Source organism: Coenobita brevimanus, chromosome 85 (assembly GCF_032717465.1).
Source record: "Coenobita brevimanus isolate Jiangsu-jjx chromosome 85, ASM3271746v2, whole genome shotgun sequence".
Taxonomy (NCBI): Eukaryota; Metazoa; Arthropoda; class Malacostraca; order Decapoda; family Coenobitidae; genus Coenobita; species Coenobita brevimanus.
Window position 1 is genome coordinate 10340572 of NC_137038.1, and position 21441 is coordinate 10362012.

Genomic DNA, 21441 nt, shown 5'->3' on the forward strand with positions numbered 1-21441 from the left:
AAACCAAGATGAGATCCTGGCAGCCGAAGGCTATCACATGGCACTTCATACCAGGTTTGCTGAGGATACGATGGTAAATCGGAACGGTAACGTGGTAAAATTGCCGACGATACCACAGGCATTTGGAATTCATCTGGATGGATTCCTGCCAAGGATACGACTGGCAAAACAGTGTGACCAAAACCCAGGCGACTCGACAGAGAATGTATCGTACTACAGGATTGAACATTTAGCCTGACACTGAATACATATTAATATTTTAGAATAAATATCAATTGTTTTGAAGCCCTTCTCATCGGCGTGTGTACCAGTTTATAAACAAAGTTGTTTCTCCTTATTCTCTACCGAGTCAGTGACAGCGATCACTTTCCACAGTCACGAGACGGGGCTCTGGCAACAGTGTGAGGAGCATGCCCTTTGCCGAGGATACGAGGAACGTGTGTGATAACGTCCAAGTTTTGTTCCACTTAAATCTTCCTTGGCCGTTCCTGATACGAGGTACCGTGTGATACCTTACAGAGTGCTAGGACAGGCAGAAGCAGGACCTTCCATGGCTGTGGACGAAGATAGTGATTCTGAGTGTGATTTCGAAGGATTTATGAGGGAGGTTGAGGAGGAGCAGCAGCCATTACCCGCTAGTGACGCCAGCAGCCATCCTCCGGGGACCCAGTAGGACTACCTACAGCCTTGGGTACCACCTTCCATTCCCAGCAAGCCCACCAACACTATCCTAAAAGGTTAGTTATCATTCATAGCACAGTACCATTTACTGTATTATAATTACAATAGTACCAATATATGTATAGGTATATGGTAGGTATTTAGGGTGACTTTTCCTAGGGTTGCTGACATAATTCATTTTTTCCCATAAGCTCTATTGTTTGTCCAACACATTTTTGGTCCAACACGTGACCCATGCATGACAATATTGCCGTGTTGGACGCGAGGGTACTGTAATTACAGGTATCATTTGTAGTTGCAACTGGTACAATAAATAGGAGGAATTAGAAGTTGAACTTAAAATCATCAGTTTTGTGTACTTTACTGTTGACACTAGAAAAGAATCTCATTAAATGCAGCTTATAGAAAGAACTTACTGGTATAGTATGTATCTTACTTGTAGCATGTCGTTCCTTCACAGATCCTTAGGCTGATACAGAATATGGGTATACAGCTTCCGGCCCTCCTCCCTCCTCCTCAAGCTGCTCCTGCTTCACCAGCCCCAGCCCCTCCTATTTCCTACTCAGCTTCAACATCCTCCCATCCTCAGTCATCAGAGAAGTCTGAATCCTCATCTCCAGAATATAGCTCAAGGTAAGTAGGAAAGTAATGTAGAGAAAAGTTTGAAGTGGCAGAATATGGCTGTGTGTTCTGTACGCTGGGATGTTGTGTAAATGATTGTGTGGCATATTACACTGAATGTGTTGCATGATTATTCTGCATTTTGCACATTCCCTTTCTTTGTTTATGGATTCTACCTTACCCCATTTATTTTGGCTGAATGTTAATGATGTGTCAAAAGCTGTATGTGATGATGAAACAAAAGAGATACCAGTATATTCAATTTCTTAGATTGAATTTTTTCTTCTTTAAGCCATTCACTTTAGTCTCTCATGCTGGTACTTTCATTCCTTAGAAGTCTTTCTTGTGGTTGGTCCTTTTGGTGTCTGTTGGTCATTCAGTTACTCATTTTCCTTTCTTTCCTTCATTCTTTCCTCTTCCTTCTGCCTGTGGGTGACTCTACACGGAGTGACAAGCCAAATGGTTTCCTGTACACCAGGAAACCATTTACTACACTGGGTGGCAACCATATAACCAAATTTTGGCTCCTAGTGGTTTAGTGGGTAATAAAGGTGCTCCAATTGGATTGAGCCAGTGAAGGTTTATATCCAAGGGGTAGTTGGGGTTTATTGATCATGTAATGCCACTCAGGGATGAGTGAGGCTGGTCACTCTTATCTTAAATGCCAGGACCAATTTTCCTAGCCCCGGGCTCCTACGCTCCTCATGGGGCAACGTAGGATTAGATGATGGATGGATGGATGGATTGTCTTGCATATGAATTGCTCACCTTTCATTGTAGTTGAAAGTAGTTGTAAGGGCAAACAGTGTGAAGTAGATTTTAGATTTATAGTAATTTTGATATACAATATTTTGCAGTTCATTAGTTTTACATCTACATGATTCAGGGGCAACAACAAAAACAAGAGATACTATACGTACTGTTAATTATCGTGGCATGAATATTTTCAGCCTTCTCCCCATCTCCACACAGGTACCTGACTGACTTTGAGCTGGTACAGTGCCTGGGTAGGGGAGGGTTTGGGATGGTGTTCCAGGTTCGCAACAAGCTTGATCAGAATGAGTACGCAGTCAAACGCATCATCCTTCCTTCAAAGTGAGTCATGGCTGATTTGTAGACTGTTCATTGCATTTAATCCCTTCACAGGTTTGCAACAAGCTTACCTAGGAAAAGTTCAGTAAAGTGCGTCATCTGTCAAGGAAGGTTAGTTCATGGGGGTTTGCAGACTGATCAGAGGACTAATGATAGTAGGAGTGTAAGCAAAATGGTGTCATACACCACTGAAAGACTAACAGATCCTCCATTTTTTACCCTCCCCACTCAAAAGAGAATCGTCAGCGGAGAGAGTGAAACGAGAGGTGCGAGCTCTGGCCAAACTGAACCACACAAACATTGTGCGCTACTACAACAGTTGGCTTGAGTCACCACCCCCAGGCTGGCAAGATGAGGTGGATGCACTGTGGAAAAACAGGTACAGTATGTGGGAGGTGTGATGAGAGGTGCAGTCAGGTACAAAAGTTTGCCTGGTGTTCCACAGTATCTGCATCACATGTAGGGGAGGTTTTGAGAAGTTATTTATTGTTTGAAAGGATGCAAGTATAGTTCCATGCTGGAGCAGGGAATAGTTTTATTATTTGAATTTCATTGAAACACTTTACTGATCCTCTAAACCCATTGACATGTCATAAAACCACCCCTGCTAATGGTGTACTATTACACCTTTCATAAGTAAGACAGCTGTAGCATGTATTTAGTGCAAATGGTAGACAGTAGTGCTGAACTGGTGGTATGTGCAGTTGTGTAACATGTAGGAGGACTGCTGGGCTTTTAAGAACGGGTTGTCAGGTCTCAGTGCCTGGAGTTGGCAGATACTGTAATAATGTCTGCCACTTTCCCCCCCAGATATGTAATATCAAAGGGAATCATCTCTGGCCACAGAAACATACCTGGCCTTTCTCTAGGAATACTGCCAGCAGAGATTAGCGAGAAGAGTGGAATATTAGGAGAACTTATGTCCCCAGCTGTACAGTAATAAACAGTTCGTTTGAATACTTGGTTTAAATTAAATTTCAGTACAGTGTATGTAACCATACTTTATAATCACCAGTATTCTTCAAGATTCTTGCCTGCATTAGTGTATTAGTTATTTCAGTTTAATTGCCTCTGAATATGGTGACATATATAGTTACTCTTGCTTCCTCCAAATGATTTTATTCACCTTCAGAATGATGTCTAGGAATGCAGGAGTTAGTGAGGGCTGTCAGACCCTTTCAGTTCAAAAAGTGTATCCTAAGCTGAGTAAAGTTGTTTGAAGATATCAGGAATTAACTACAAATTATATCATTGAACAGAAGTGATTAAGATAACTCACTCCCAGTAGATCAGAGATTCACTTGTACTAAGGTAAAATTTTTGTTGCTTCAGTGATGCCATGTCTGCTTCACTGCTGTCACCTTCTGATGACACCAACCCTAGGGAGGGAGGGGCGTGGCCAGGGCTGGGTGGTGCCGCCAGCAACAGTTCTCTGGCACCTCCTATTAACATGCCAACCTCTTCAGAGTGGACACAGGAGAAGGGGATCCATGATGCACCATTTTCACACCCAGCAGATACTAGACAATCTGATGATGATTCAGATGGCATTATTTTTAAGGACTCACATGTGTTACTTGAGATGTCCAGTAACTTACATGAGAATGCATCATGTGATAAGTCAGTAGTTTATAAAGATTCTTACAAAGCAGCTTTGGAACCACCACAAGAAGATTCATCTTTTGACATTGTCTTTGAGAACCCAGTGAGTCCTACAAAAGACTCCAAGCCATTTTTAGATTCTGGTAGAGGAGAAGATGACTCATTTAGTGTAGTGTTTGAAGAATCAATGGATTTATCCAAATTAGGCAAATATGGCCCAGCCAAAGACAATGTAGATAAGGACAGAATAGTTTCCAGAGGTTCTAGCAAAATGATAGTAGATGATGTGGGGCCAGAGAGACTGTGGAATATTGGGAGGGAATGGAGTGATACTGGTGGACTCAGTTGTAGTGAAAGTTCTGTTTTTATAGAGAAAATCAATCACAATACCAGTAATAGTGTAAAAGAGAGTGACAGTGACAGTGACAGTGACTCCGTAGTGTTTGAGGACTCTGAGCGTGTAAATATAAACTTCAATACTAGTCACACCCCAGTGAGCCGAAGCTGGACCCAGGAGCGCTGTGGGAAGTTTGTTGGGGAGAGGCGGCGAGTTAATAGCCACCCTGCACGCAATAATCTGTCAACTGGGGAACGGCCATCAAGCCTCAGTCTGCAGAGAACAAGCCTTAGCCAGCCCTCAAAAGAAGCCAGGAAAGACAAGAAGGTGGCCCAGCAAGACAAGGTGGAAGTCCCTAAAGTGCTAAACCCTCGTACATTCCTGTACATCCAGATGGAACTGTGCCAGAAGGAGAGCCTACGTGATTGGTTGGTGAAGAACCAGACCAGAGACAAGCTGGTCGTTCTCAGCATCTTTAATGACATTGTGAAGGCGGTGGAATATGTGCACGATAATCACCTTATGCATCGCGACCTTAAGGTATGGTGATGTGTGTATAACGTGTCATTCCTCTCATTTTCAAATGTAATTGCTTTTTTTTTTTTTTTTTTTTTTTTTTTTTTAAAGTGATGCCTTCCCTTTTCAGACGAGCAAATATATTGTGTACTGGTACTGGAAACCCCTTCACTTGAGGATGTATTGTGTATTTTTTTAGCACTAGACAGTTTATATAGCTTAGTAAATTTCAAATGCTTTACTGAGGTGGTTTGGACATGTGGAGAGGATGGAGAATGAAAGACTGACTAAGAGGGTGTATGTAGGTGAGGTGGAGGGAGGGAGAGGGAGGGGTAGACCGAGAATGAGGTGGAGGGATGGAGTTGAGAGGTATATGAGGGACGGGGGGTGAGTTGGGGGGAGGGGAGTCAAATGGTGGGTGACAGAGTGACTTGGAGGCGTTTTGTCTGCGGCCACCCTTTGCGGGATTAGGGCGTCGGGGTATAGATAGATAGATAGATAGATTTATTGATTTTGTACTGTCAAGAGAGTACAGTGATGGTAATGTCAAGTTCCTGGCTCTTACTTTTGTTATGTTACAAACCATTAAATTATTTTATCATTTTTGACACAGCATATGATTTTGTGGTTGTGGTTTGTGTGTGTATTTTTTTTTTTTTTTTTTCAAGGAAGAAGGAACCAAAGGCCAGGAGCCCGTAGTAAAATGGATTGTGGCAGTTTTTGGCATTCTTGAACCATGAATCAGACAGCACTGTAGATAGGTTGTGAGTAAAGATATATATATTGGTAATATTATCCCTTTTCACATTATGTTTCCTTGTGGACTGATGATGTTTCTGTGCCACCAGCCATCCAACATATTCTTCTCACTGGATGGTGAAGTTAAGATTGGTGACTTTGGGCTGGTGACAACGATAGCAGAGGAGGAGGGTGGTGAGAATGTGGCCAGAACCCCTGCTGCCCCCCTGCCTCCTGGCCCAGCTACCTCAACTCCACCACGCAGGCACACGCACCGTGTCGGTACACAGCTCTACATGAGTCCAGAGCAGGTCAGTAGCCATGTCTAATTCTTTCAGTCCGATATTTTTTTGCAATTTGATTTGTGTATTTTTCATATCAGTGCAATTTTATTCAGCTTTTTTATTTTTTATTTTTTTTTTTTATTTTTTTTTTTATGTGTCCGACTCTGGGCAAAGGCTTCAGGGCCTATATCTCGGGGGCAGTAGCCTATCCCAAGGCCCAGTAGTCCTCCTACACCTCCACATGTCACCACTTCGGCGCTAACACCCACTGTCCATATTGAATACATGCTAGGGCTGTCTCATACAGGACTGGTGTATTGGTATTAGCGGGGGTACTTTTATGACATGTCGGCGGGTCATCTGGTAGATCAGCAAAGTCTGCTTAGGGGAGACCTCTTGTAGTGAAGGGGTTAATGATGGCTCTAGCTAACCCCTCCAGTTCAGTCTTCTAATCTCTATATAGCCATGTCAGGATAACAAGAAAAAAAACTAAAGAATATCGTAATGAAGGGGTTAACTCTGTTGGTTGGCACAAATGTAGTATTATATTCCTGATAATGCCAGACAGTTTTATTTAGCAAGTGGAAGTCATAGGAGCCTGGGAGTTAGTAATATTGTCACTTACTTCTCTAATAGCAGGAATAACTCAGATGTTCTATTCCTGCCAATACCAGATGTCTATTTAGCTTAGAAGGAGTCATAGGGCCTTGAGTGTCAAGTGCTATTACCCCTATTGTGGTCAAGACAAGTTCAGTACTTAGTTCCAGCTAATCCCAGATGATATTATTCAGCTGAGAGTGAGTCATAGGAGCCTAAAAATGTTAATAGATAGGAAGTAAATCAATATCACAACTCTTTTTCACTAATTAATGGGACTGACAGGATTAAGAAAGTGGAGGAGTGTAGAAAATTCTGATCTTCAAGTTTTGTAGACATAATGCCCATATATCAAAAGGTGACTGCCAAAAGGCATATATAAGAATGTGGAACCTTCCTCCCTTCTTAGTATCATTAAAGAAATGGGGCAGTCTGCACAGTCATTATGTTGCAGGCAACCTTGTTATTGTTGTTGTCAACCCAGGATCATCTGGACATAAACCCAGCGGACTGGAGGCAGAAGTTACCCTTTACCCTCAGTCCACCATCTTCATTTTGATGGGGGGGGGGAAGAGGTCAGGAAAATGATCATATACATTTTGAAGTGCTACGTGTTGTCAGGTGAATGGTGCAGTGTACGACTATAAGGTGGACATCTTCTCTCTGGGGCTGGTGTTACTGGAGATGTTGCTGCCATTCACCACTGGAATGGAACGACTCCAGGTCATGACTCGCGCGAGGGCATCACAGTTTCCACATGACTTCCATCAGAAATACCCTGATGAGGTAAGTACATATTTCTTTGATTTCATATGAATATGTGTGTGTGTGCATGCATACATGGTTGCATATGTGTGTGTGTGTGTGTGTGTGTGTGTGTGTGTGTGTGTATTTTTCTATTTTTAATATACAGTACAGGAATCAAGTTAAGCTCATGTTGTCCTGTCTCCATAGCTACATTTATCCAGTCTAGTTTTAAACGCATGAATGTTTTTTGCCTGCACCACCTGTTCGTCTGAGTCATTCCAAATACAGTACCTATGCTTCTATTTGGGAAACTGAACCTTTACGATCATTGAGACATCTACTTTTCCCCAGCTTGAAGTCATGACCTCTTGTTCTTCCATCATCCAACACAAAAAAGATCCTCTCTATCCACCCTTTTCAGTTTTCTCACATTTCTAAACATCATGATCAAGTCACCTCTTTCCCTTCTCTTGTGCAGTGTTGGTAATTTCAGTTTTTCCAATCTCTCCTTGTAGGTCAGTTCCTTTAAGCATGGTTTCATCCTTGTTGCTATCTGTTGAACCCTCTCCAGTTTATCAATGTGATTCTTCAAATGAGGTGACCATACCACAGCAGCATACTTTAGTCTCGGTCTTATCATGGTCACTATCAACTTCCTCAGCATTTCCTTGTCCATATACTGTAACTAAAAGCCACTCTCATGTTGGTCAGTAATCCATAATTGCCTCAAATGTTTCCGTTATATGCCTTATTGATGACAGGTCATCCAGAGTAATCACTCCCAAGTCCTGCTCATCTTTTCATTTACTAATTATTTCATTACCCATTTTATATGTCCAGTGTGGTCTTTTTTCGCTCATTCTCATTTGTAATACATGACACTTCTTGGCATTGAAATCCATTTTCCAGGTCTGGCTCCAGCTGTGGAGTTTGTCCACGTCCTCTTGCAGTTTTTTACAACTGTCAATACATTTAATATGTTTCATGATTTTAGCATCATCTCCGAGCATACTCATGTAACTCTTCAGACCTTCAGGCAAATCATTTATATATATCAGAAACATTACTTTGGCTAAGACAGAGCCCTGGGGTACTCCACTAGTCACATTTTTCCATTGTGAAACCATCTCTCTTATAACTGTTCTCATCTGCCTTCCTGTCAGAGAATCTCCCATCCACTTTAAAAGTTTGCCATGCATTCGTCCAAAGGTTCTCAACGTTTAACAGCAGTCTCTTAAAGGGCACCCTGTCAGATGCTTTCTTGAGATCAAGGTAGACACAGTCTGCCCATCCCTCTCTCTTTTGTATGACATCTAATACCCTACAATAGAAACTTAATGGGTTGGTAACACAAGATCTTCCTTCCCCAACACCAAATTGTCTTGGTGTTATCACATCATTTTCTTCTAAATATTCTATCCATCTTTTTCTGATAATTTTCTCACAAATTTTGTATGCAACACTATAGTCACGGTGAACGACTCTGAGGTTGTCAGTATCATACCCTGGCAACCTACCTGTCAATGGTGCGTCCAATTTCATATCATATTATACACGAATATATTATACACTAAAATTTTTATACACAAACATATTATACAAGAACTACACCCATATGTATACGAAATTGGAAGCAGTGTTGATGGGTAGGTTGCCAGGGTACGATAATGACAACCTCAGAGTCGTGCGCTACGGCTATAGTAAGTGATACAGGTCTATAACTGGGTGGATCTTCCGTCTCTCCTCTCTTGAAGATTGGCACAATATTTGCTCTTTTGCAGTCTTTAGGTAACTGTCCATTTTCCAGAGAGCTGTTAATGATGACATAAACTGACCACACTAATTGGTCAGCACATTCCTTCAGGATCCATCCAGCCACACCATCTGGTCCCATTGCTTTCCTCACATCCAAGTCCCTCATCAACTGTAGCACCATCTTCACGTCAACTGCAATTTTCGCCATTCTCGTCATCCTGGGTTCCATTTCAGTTTCCCTAAACTCCTCTTCCAACACATAGAGTGACTGAAGCTTGTTGTTCTTTATTTCATACAATTCTTCTTCTCTTTCATAAGTTTCATCTCTATCCCTCAATCGTATTATACTTTCCTTAACCCATTCACTGCATCAGTGTTTGTTTACGTGTACATCCCGTGTGCGGCAATTTTGAAATATTTAGAACAAAAATAAAAAAATAAATAATACTGTCAAAAGATAGAGAAAAAAATCCCGAGTTCAATGGTATATAACACAATATAGCAAACACAAAAATTACCTCTGAAACAGGTCCGTGAAGTAATAAATATTCCCTGTGTGGTGGTGCCAGGCGAACCATGTATTATGGTTGCACTGTGTTGTCAGTGTCAATCTTGCAGTCAGATAAGGTGTAAATCAGCATCTGAACCATCACTGTCATCATCTAACAACGTGTCACTATCATCAGTACACTTATCCAGAGATTTCATCCAGTATTTGCCTGGGCTACTGCTAGCGGCGGCATGGAGAAGATTTCGTACCAGTACCTTCGGCATTTTGTAGGGAACTGAGTTGAGCTCTGTTCCTCATAAAAATGCATAATCTATATGTGGCAGTATTCTATAGGGTTCCATGAGTTGCTAGCTGATTTATTTCGTGCCATTTCTGACGGCGGAATTTTTGAAAGCAGGAAATCATATATGATACAGCCGCAGTCAGAGCCATTTTGACTCAGGTATCGTATGTGATACAGCCTCAGTCAATGAGTTAACTTTCATTTTACCATTTACAAACCTATAAAATAGTTAGGCTCCTTTTTTACATTTAGATACAATATCTTTTTTGTATTTCCTTTCTTCCTCATTCCTCCTCCTTACTTATTCATTTCTTACCTGCTTGTACTCCTCCCAAGCCCTTTCACTTTACTATCTTTTCACTTTATTCCATACATTTTTTCATGCCGCAAGTGCCTTTCTACCCCTATTGTTAAACCATTCTTTCTTCCTTTCCATTGCTGTGGAGAATTTTGAGACAAACTTACTAATTCCTGTTGTATATACTGTACTTCTATCAAAAACTTATATTTCTCACCAACATTTCTGATCTCTTTCATTTTGCTCCAGTCTACATTTAGGAAAAAGTTCCTCAGGGAAGCAGAGTCTGCCATCCCATAACTGTATCTATTTTCTCTGTGTTTTTCATCTCTTTCTGCTTCCCTTACTCGCACCACTTCCATCTCAATAACCAGATGATCACTTTTACCAAAGGGGCATTGGTTGGTTATGTTCTTCACACTGTTTAGGTCCTTTGTGAATACCAAGTCCTGCCTTGATGAACTGTGAATACCAAGTCCAGCCTTGATGGTTCTTCGTCTTCTCTAATTCTTGTACTGTATTTTCTTTAATTGAGTTAACATGTTTTCCATCACCAATTCCATTAATTTATTTCCCCATAATACCTCAATGTTCCCAGCATTCATACTTTCCCAATCAGCTTCTTTTCTATTAAAATCCTCCATGATTATTAGTCTATTTCTTCATTTACTGAACATATTTATTTTAATAATTATTTCTCTTATTAACTGTTCATAATCTTCTTTTGTCCATGCACTAATTTGGGGGGCATATAAAATGTTATTACATTTATTTTTTCTCCATAACAGTCCTCTTTTTCCATTCCCAAAAGTTCAGCCGGGGTATGTTAAATTTCTATATTTTTTGTTCTTAAGTCAGTAAGGGTTAAAATCATTACACTTCCCCCAAACTTGCTTTCTCTATCCTTCCTCCAGATATTATAATTGTTCCATCCAAATAATTTTGTGTCAACATCTTGGGGCAATTTAGTCTCCACCAAGCAAACAATTTCAGGTTTCTTACCATTTATATAGTCTCCAGTTTCATCTTTCTTAGATATTAACCCATCTACATTACTGTACATGATTCTTAGATTTACTGCCCCGGTTTTATCTTTACTCATTCTTTTCTTTTTCATATTCATATCCATCCCACTTGTTTCCCTCCCTTCTAGTTCCTTACATACCACTTCCATACCTTCATATCCATCACTCTCCAAAAAAAATTTGTACATTCTTCCTCTGTCTTCCTGTCATTTTTTTCCTCTACTTGTTCCTTCAAAGATTTTAAAATTTCTCTTTCTTCTTCATTCATATCTTTTCTAATTTTCCATCCCTGCCTCTTTACTTAATTTCCAGGTCACTTTAAGTATGTCGTCTGCTACACTTTCTGATGACAGCTTAACTCTCATTGGTCTTGCTTTCTTGTTCTTATACAGCCCTATCCTCCTTACTTCCTCAGTTTCTTTTTCCCACTTCCTTCCTTCAGGATCGATCTTCCCCAATATTTTTCTCACTTGATTCAAGTCTCTCGAGTCTCACAGGTCCAACGTTTTCTTCCTCTTCCCTGTTTCCAAATATTACCACACATCCATCCCCTTCTGCAGTTTCTCTCACTATTTTCTCTTTCTTCTTCAATATTTTCACTACATTTTCTTCCATTTTTCATGTTCATTTCCATTTCTTCCTGAATGATTTCCCTTAAGCAAACCACTTCTTTCTGTTCTTCCTCCACATGTGCCCACTTTGTCTTTTGCTCTTCTATCACACTACTCACTTTCTCCATTTTGTTACTGCTCTCTTCTGATTTTCTCCTTAATTTGATATTTTCTCATTTCAGTTTCTCGAACTCCTGGTTCGCCGTCTCATTGGCCTGTATCAGACTCTGTACATGTATAGTGTTTTTGGTATTTTCAGGCATGTTTCTTGATACTAGATCCTGCACTTTTTTTTCTAGTTCACTAATTTTCATAATCAACATTTTAACTAAATCCATCACACTTGTTTCACTGTCAGATCCTGGAAATTCGGGTCCCTCAATGTTTACATTGTCGGCCATGTTTGATGGTTGGATACAATATTAACAGCTGTTATCGAGATTCCTATGAACATTTATCTATACACAAATATTTACTGACAATGGCTCTTTACATTTTGGGCAGACTATATTAACAGACAATACTTTAAACATTTGAGAAGACTACAGGAAACAGGACAAGCATAATTCCTGAAAACTACTTAAGGTTTGCAGAGATTCAGACACATTCATTCGCACGGGCTCCGCATGTGTGTGTGTGCACACAAATCTTCCGCACTAATTCTTATTAACCTGATTACCTTCCCTGCGTCATGGTTTCAAACTCTTCATTTTAATACAGTAATCTCTTCAATATCCGGCGTAATAGAGCCATAGGTATGTCCGGATAGTGGTCCTGTCCAGATATTGGGCCCCAGCCTTCTGGACTTGTACTTATGGACCCTAACTCAGAAAAACACTTATACAACTCCCTCTGGACATGCATAGCACCTATTTAAGACCCAAATCACACCAATAAGGGACATAAAAGACTGAAATAAATGCAAAAGAAGCATAAAATGAGGTTTTTGAGGTAGGTTCATACAATATTAAACATTCTGGGTACTTACAAGTCCCTGGCTCCTGGACTGGTAGTTATGGACCCTAACCTAGCCTAACTCAGAAAAACACCTCCCTACTGCACATGCATAGCACCTGAGACACAGCATATTCACACCAATAAGGGACATAAAAGAGTGAACTGAGGTGTTTGAGGTAAGTATAGTATGGAAAATACAGTAGAGTACAGTATGAAACATTCTGCCTACTTACAGCAAGTCCATGGCCATCTCGATGAATAACCACCTCTTCTCAGACTCTGACAGTAAGAAGGATTTCCTGAAGCACTTGCAGTACACTGTTCATGAAGTCTTGCACTGAGCTTAGTCATTCGCACTCAGAAGTCCATTCTCTTCTCACTGCGCATTCTTGTCTTACCTGCGTTCCATTGTACCTTAATGAAATAAGTGTTGCACTCTGCACTTTAAGTCTTTCCACTCTTAAAACCATTTTCTAAACAAAAAACACTCAAGTTAATTTATGTTTCAGTTACAGTCCATTAAATTTTTGTCTTTTCACTCACAACTCTAAATCCTTAACACAATGCACTGTTTTTTTCACTGCACAACACTGTAAATTCCCGTGTGGTCTAGTGGAGAAGTTCTTGGCATCTAATCACTGTCAGAGTCTGAGAGTAGCACATGCAGGTGACCTAGGGGTGCGTCGCTGGGTCGTGGTGATAGCGTACCCATTGCAGACGACTCTGAAGATAGACACAAACTCACGTCGAGCGGTGACTCCACCGTGCCTGATGTGCTGGGATGTGGCTTGGAGCATGAGGGCCTGTCTTGGGGAGGCAATGGAGTGGAGCCAGGGCTGGGCACAGCGGGGGTCACGGGCCTGAAAAAGCTGTCAAGTCAATCGTTGAGTGACGCAAGGAACAACGATTCTGATGATTAATGATGCGCTGCCTGAAAGCACGCACGTACTCCACAAGTCCCAAGGGCTCCACCTCCCTGTCACAGTCCGGGTGTTCCAGGTAGTCCAGAACGAACTCTAGGTGTTCCCGGAGTGCGCTCAGCTTGGGGATGGCTGGAGTTGTGTCACGCTGAGAGGAGTCTGCATCATCGTCGCCGTCCTCGTCGGAATCTTCGAACTGGGTACTGACACCTGCAACTGAAGATGCAATCTTGATATCAGACAGGGTCTGATACCCAGGATCGCCCTCATCATCATCCAACCACTCACGCACTTCGTCTAGATCAACATCATCGCCGTGTGTATGTAGACATGCATGGAAGTAATCCACGTCGAACCTAGGGAATCGTACTCTACATCCATTCCGAGAAGCAGACGAGACCAACCATTTTCTAGAGTCTTGACAGGGATTTCCTTCCATGCACTGGCCCAGTTGTACAGTGCAGACTTGATGTTGTAGCGGCGAAGGTTTTCCAAAGTCCGCTGGCCTCGTGTGTCCCGTCCCTCCCTGCGCTCGTCCTCGTCTTTGTGAACAACCATCACCTCGTCCAGAAACTTCCGGCGGTATAGGCGCTTTGTTGCCACGATCACTCCTTGGTCCATTGGTTGGATGTGAGCAGTAGTATTAGGTGGCAGAAACATGCACCTAATGCGGCCATTCTCAGCCACCAAGTCCTTGTCGCACGGGTGGGCAGGTGCATTGTCAAGGAGAAGGAGGGCCTTTACCTGGTCGCGTGGGATTCCCAGTTTCTCCGTCTGGTAATGTATGACCTCCTTGACGAAATGGCGGTGGAACCAGTCTTTGAAGATCTGGGCTGTGAACCATGCCTTCAAAGAATGGTGCCAGACGACAGGAAGGACATCCATCACCCCACGAAGACACTGAGGTTGCTTTGCACAGCCAACAATAACGGGCTTGAGCCGGTGCATGCCAGTAGCATTGACACAACACAAAGAAGATATCCGTTGCTTGGAGAGCTTGCAGCCAGGTACACGCTTCTCTGTCTCCTCGGCTAGAGTATTCGTTGGCAAAGAGCAATTGAATAAACCAGTTTCGTCAGCGTTGTAGACTTGACCGAGAGTTAGGCCCTCCCTGTCGATCAGGCCCTTCACCTTGTGATGAAACTCGTCAACTCCATCCTCGTTAGCGTCCAAAGCTTCGCCATGAGACATATGGTTGGTAAGGCCATGCCGTAACTTAAACGCGAAGAGCCAACCCTTGGATGCCTAAGTCTAGGGCATCGTGAAGCCTTGCGAACTTCTCAGCAGCAGCCTTCAGCTCCGTACCACGTACCATCACACCAACAGCGCGTTGCTGTCGATACCAAATCAACTTGGAGCGGTCAACTTCAGCAAACATGGGAGTAAACATCACTTTCCTCTCCACGTTGCGTATGCTTTTCGACGAGAAGTCAGCCGTGTACTCTATGAGTTTGTCTCGGGATCTCTTAATATCAAACAAAGTAGATCGGGCCAGGTTGAACTCACGGAGGATGCGTGAAGAAAACCATCCCGCATCTACTTTCTCCAATATCTCCCGCTTCTTCTCCAGAGTCAAAACCACTCTCTTCCTCTTCTCAGGCGGCGGGGCCATCATCACACACACGAAGGAGAGACACGAGAGCAGCAGGTAAGGCACCACCATAAAAGCGAGCACATGGGCAGCCATGACGACGAGCATTCACTCGCGACAAGAGACAGGCGGAAAGTGGGGAGGACGCAGGGGCGCTCTATTGGACGTCGGAGGAATGACGCGCCACAACAAAGCTGTCCCACGCCCTGCGCGCCAAGTTCAAATTACAGGCGGGATCCCCCCCCCCCCCCCCGGGACAATTATGGCCGGTTAGTGGGGATGTCTGGATAGTGGGCATCCAGATATTAGAGGGATTACTAAGTTGATTTTTTGTCACCAGATCAAGTGTTTCTGAGTTTGAACCATTCCTCACCCTCGTTTTTTTGTTATTTACACCTCTTGGGTGGGCGTGAGGTCGACAGTGTATCACCAGCACCATGGGAGGTATACGGGCGTGAATCCACCATTGCTGGTTTAGAAATGAGAACTGAATTGCTTAATATGCGGTATTTGGCAACTGCAGTATGGCAGGGTTTGGCAATAGCTTTGATGGTGTAGAGGGAGACTCAATGTTCTCATGGAAACCATTGATGCTCCCTCGTGTTTGAAATTATGGTATGGAGACCCATCACTTCATATGAGGCAATGAGCGCTGGCAGGGGTGGCCTTCCTATCTAAATTACTAAATGTGCTGTATTTGGCAACTGCAGTGTGTCTGGGTTTGGCAACAGCCCTGATGGTGAACAGGGAGACTCAGCATTCCCATGGAAACCACTGATGCTTCCTCGTGCTTGAAATTTTGATGCTGAGACCCATCGCCTCATATGAAGTGATCAGCGTGACCAGGGGTGGTCTGCATATCGCCTCATATGAGGCGATGAGTGTGGCAGGGGTTTAATTCTAAGATACTCATCTGTGATTCCTATCCCTTCATGTATGCCTGCACCTCAGGTTACCTTTCTTTTTGTTCTATGGCACTTGCTGTAGACAGCCACAGTTCTTCTAATGCTGTCGGCAGTTAGGTGAAGGGCTGTGTAGCAAATATAGTAGTCCATCATTTATCTGGATGCTCAGTATCCAGATGCGTTCATTATCCAGATGCTGGACCTTGGCTCTATTAAACCATTATCTGAATTTACTTGCTATTGTCTGGAAGTTAAAGTCCCCAAGAATTTGGCCGGCTAACGAACACATTCAAACATTCGATATCATGGCCGCTGGGCTCGAACCGTGAGCGGGATGTAGTCTGTAACCCACACCCAGAGCTAAAATGTCCGTCCGCTCGTGTTCTGAATGATCAAAGTCACATGCTCCTCCTCCCAACGAAACTCCAGCACCTGAGTAATATGACTGTAACCTGCAAGCAGTGTCAAAACATCCATATGCATTCCCCACCGAATGTCTAATAACGCGTAGCCACAGGGGCTAAGTCTTTCCCAACTGCCACCTCCATCGAACACGGACCACAAGCCACAAGTACATGTTCTGTGACAGTGGCCGTCCTCCCCTCTACCAAAGGTCAAAAGTCCTCCGGTCATGGTGAGTTGTGTTTCCGCATGGCCACTTAACATCTAACAGACCGCAAGCCACGAGTAAATGTACAGCAAAAGCGCCTGTCCGCCTGTTGACAGAAGGGTGAGAATCCTGCCCACAGCCTCACTTCTCCCCCTCTCCCTTCCCTCCTCCATACCCTCCCGGCTCCCCCCTCACTTCCTTAGTCCTTACCCTCCCCCATGGTGATGACACTGGCTCATGAGTTTTCATTTTTTTGCGATTTATTTGACTAATATTGGTCGTATTGAAATTCCACAGTAACCACAAGAGAGCTCATGAAATTCTGCATCTAGGCATGTGCTTAACTCTTGGAAGGTGCAGGGAAAATTTTGCACTAGGATGGTGGGAAGTTATATGAAGGTAAGTGTTACTCCTGAACATTTTATTCTTGCTGAATTTGTGTACTATAATTTTTAGTTTTATGTGTTTTTATTAGCTTATCTTACAGTATAAACACCAGCAAAGATGATGGTATACCATTTATACCAAAATAACCAATTTCCAGTGGTATATTTGGTGGTGGAATTTTATTTTTGATTCCCGGGAGCAATCACTGGTCACAGACAACAGATTTTCAAGCCGTCGTCAGTTTTTTGGGAGGAGGGGGGATTTTTGTTGTTTATGCACAGACAATAGATTTTCAAACCGTCGTCAGTTTTTTTGGGGAGGGGGGATTTTTGTTGTTTATGCATTGTTTTCATGATGTTTAGCATTAGTATAGATAATCCTGTGTGTGTCTTGATGTGTAAATGTGGCAGAATGACCGAAAAACTGCCAAAATAAGTAGGGATACTGTACATACAGTAGTGTATAGGTTGGGTGTTTTTTGGTTTTCAATGTTTTTTTTTTTAATGGTTTTCTTGGAGTTTAGCATTACTTTGGATATTCCTGTGTGTGTTTTGATGTCCAAATATGGCAGATTGACCTGAAAACAATGCCAGAATTACGAGGGGTACTGTACGAGTACATACTGTACAGTAGTGTATAGGTCGGGTGTTTTTTGGTTTTCAGTTTTTTTTTTTTTTTTTTTTTTTTTTAATATGGTTTTCTTGGAGTTTAGCATTACTTTGGATATTCCTGTGTGTGTTTTGATGTCCAAATATGGCAGATTGACCTGAAAACAATGCCAAAATTAGGAGGGATACTGTACAATACAGTCGTGTATAGGTCGCGTGTTTTTTGGTTTTCATTTTTTTCATGGTTTTCATGGTGTTTAGTATTACTTTAGATATTCCTATGTGTGTTTTGATGTCTAAATATGGCAAATTGATGTGAAAACAGTGCCCAAAAAAATAGGAGAGGTACTGTAAATATAGTGGTGTATAGGTAGGGTGTTTTTTGGTTTTCTTTGTTTTTGTTGCACGGTTTTCTTGGTGGTGAAAATTATTTAGGATAATATTGTGTATGTTTTGATGTCAAAATATGGCAGAATGACCAAAAAACAGTCAAAATATGGAGGGGTACTGTACATACAGTAGTGTTTAGGTGTTTTTTTGGTTTTCAGTGGTTTTTCTGCATAGTTTTCTTAGTTTTTAGCATTACTTTGGATATTCCTATGTGTGTTTTGATGTCCAAATATGCCTGAATGACCAGAACACACTGTCAAATCAGGCATAGGTACTGTACAAATGGGTTAGGTATAGGTTGGAGATGGGTATAGGTAGGGTCTGGGTATAGTTGGGGAATAGTGTTCATTATCCGGATGTTGCCATTACCCGGACATGCCTTTGGTTCTGTTATGTCCGGATAAATGAGGGATTACTGTATATCTTGAATTTTATAAGAACACTGATGCCAACTGTGCTTTCTGGGGGGTATCAAGAGCCACCTAGGGAGCTGTTTCTTTAGTATCATTTTGTGTCCTTTATAAAGGCTCCAACATTCTTGCATATGTCAGCCTTGAAAATAGAAACCCACACCATTGCAGTGCAATATATAAGCAACATATTAGGAAAATTTAGGCAGTAAGAGATTCAGACTTTATTGTGCATGTAGTATCACAGATAAAAAGTGACCAAACCTTAAACTGATGATCAGGAAAGTCTTGGAAATTATGACTCATTGATGGTAAAATGGAGCAGTTGATTTTTCAGGTGAGCAGAATTGCAAATTAGGTGCTGCCGTTAAGTTGAACCAGTTGCACAGTGATAAGCTGTAAAACAGAGGTCACCTATAATGGAAAATTTGGTTAGAAACCAGAAACAATGTTTTCACCTCTACATCATTTTAAATAGGCAGTATGATGCTCAATTTTTTATGTATTATTTGGTATGTGAGATGGAGCAAAGAATTCTGAAGACTTAAATGATGAGTGAAAGAATATATGGTTCATTTCATTGTGCATTGTCTTGATAGGTCTTTTTTGTGCTTTCTTTGTCCTTCCTCTGAATGGTTTTCATTATATTTTACTAATAATTGTGATGATGACAATAAGGGTGATGATTATGATAGTGATGATAGTGACTCTTCCTCTTTGCCACCAGACATCCCTGCTGAAGCTGATGTTGTCCCAAAACCCTTCAAATCGGCCCACCACCCGGGGTGTCCGTGCTCGCCCTCCCCTGTGTGACCTCCAGGGTGCCGATGCCCTCAGCCACATCCACCCTGCACACCACTTCCATCTCCCCAGACACCGTCCTTATTCATCCACATCAACCTCGGCATCCGTGTCGTCTAATTAACATCTTTAAAGCAAAAAGCTGTTCTAGTATTTACTGCATGTACTTCTCACCCTAAACTCCAAAAGCCTCCCATACCTACTTTTTTTTTTTTTACTCCCCAGCATGGAATCAAACCTGAGACCTTTAGAAGGAAGTCAGGCACTGTTACCACTGCACCATGGCATGATAAAAGCTATGCCACCTGAATTTTATGATGAACCATGTAAATCTGTTATGGGGGGATATACAGTAATCCCCGTAATATCCAGACGTCCAATTCCCGGACACCCCAATTTACGAACATTTTGGGCCCAGGACTTCGTAACCCCCAAATTCCCAAAAGAGGAAATTTTTTATAAAAATCCGACCTTTTTTCCCCCCGTAATTTGAACTTGGCGCGCAGCGTGGACCATCTGTGTTTTGGTGCGTAGTTCTGGCGACATCCACTAGAGTGTCCCTGCATCCTCCCCATTTCCTGCCTGTCCTTCATTGTGAGTGCACGCTCGTCACCATGGCCGCCCACTTGCTTGCTTTTGTGTTGGTGCCCTACCTCCTGCAGGCCCTGGCTCCACACTACTGCCTCCTCAAGACAGGTTTTCCACCTCCGAGCCACAGCCTAGCACATCAGCCACGATGGAGTTGCCACTGGACGTGAGTTTGTGTCTCTCTTCAGAGTCGTCTGCAGTGGATACTCCATCACCACATCCAAGCAGCACGCCTGTAGGCCACCTGCCTCACCTACTCTGGGACTCTGACAGTGAATAAACAGCAAAGACTCGCCACTAGACCACACGGGAATTTACAGTGTTGTGCGGTGTAAAGAACAGTGTGCAGTGTTAAGAAATTAGAATTCAGAGTGCAAAGACTTAAGTGCAGAGTGCAACACTGGTTACATGAGAGTACTGTACAGTACAGTTGAGCGCCAGTGAGAAAAGAATGCACAGTGTTAAGAAATCTGCGTTCAGAGTGCAAAGACTTAAGTGCAGAGTGCAACACTTGTTACAGGAAAGTTCAGTAGAGCGCAGGTGGGAAAAGAATGCGCAGTGTAAAGAAATTTGAATTCAGAGTGCAAATGACTAAGTGCAATGCAAGATTTGATTACTGTAGGTACAGTACTTCAGGTGCACCTTTTAACTGTCAGAGTCTGAGAGGGGGCGAGTTATTCATCGAAATGGCCACGGACTTGTTGTAAGTACCCAGAATGTTTAATAGTGTACTGCACTGTCCATACTCACCTCTGTAACCTCATTTGCTGGTTCCTGTGCATTTATTTCACTCTTTTATGTCCCTTATTGATGTGAACAGGGTCTTAAATAGGTGCTATGCATGTCCAGTAGAGAGTTATGTAGGTGTTTTTCTGAGTTAGGCTGGGTTAGGTTCCATAAGTATCAGTCCAGAAGGCAGGGTCCCAATATCTGGATGGGCCTAACTTCGTGACATGCCTTTGGCTAAATTACGTCAGATATTAAAGGGATTACTGTATGTAAATCTTAAAACATCATTATTTTTGCTTAGTCCCATACAGCTTGACAAGTGACAGAACAGTTTTAATCTATCCCAGCCAGTAAGCGAGAGTCATCATATATTGGAGAGACACACTTTACACACGTGTACTTTTTTTTTTTTTTTTTTTTTTTTTTTTTTTTTTAATGCTCCAGCCAGGAATCGAACCCAAGATCCCTAGGTGGAAGTCAGGCAGTTACCATTACACCATGGCATGATGAAAGCTGAGCCACTTGAATTCTGTGACGAACCAGGTAAATCCGTTACGGGAGGATATATTTCAGTCTCAACATATGTGGGTGGCTTAGCTTTTACCATGCCATGGTGTAGTGATAACAGTGTCTGACCGGGTTTGATTCCTAGCTGGAGCGTAAAAAAAAATTTGTACATGAGTGTAATGTGTGTCTTTCCAACATATAAAGATGCTCGTGTTCTGGCTGGGATAGATTGAGACTGCTCTGTCACTTGCCTAGCAGCAAAAATCTTGATGTGTTGAGATTTATATATATAACCTCCCATAACAGATTTACCTGGTTCATCATAGAATTCAGGTGGCTT

General features: G+C 42.3%; 1 protein-coding gene across 1 annotated transcript in view; it reads left to right on the forward strand.

Annotated features, from left to right (window-relative positions):
- The window catches only part of PEK (pancreatic eIF-2alpha kinase), a 131646-nt gene extending 112245 nt beyond the window's left edge, over positions 1-19401 (forward strand). Inside the window, exons 12-18 of the mRNA XM_080280576.1 lie at positions 1142-1314; positions 2275-2397; positions 2630-2773; positions 3727-4873; positions 5698-5898; positions 7090-7254; positions 19204-19401. Of these exons, the coding sequence (XP_080136702.1) occupies positions 1142-1314; positions 2275-2397; positions 2630-2773; positions 3727-4873; positions 5698-5898; positions 7090-7254; positions 19204-19401 (2151 nt within the window). The remainder of the gene's footprint in view (positions 1-1141; positions 1315-2274; positions 2398-2629; positions 2774-3726; positions 4874-5697; positions 5899-7089; positions 7255-19203) is intronic.
- Positions 19402-21441: the final 2040 nt, after the last annotated feature.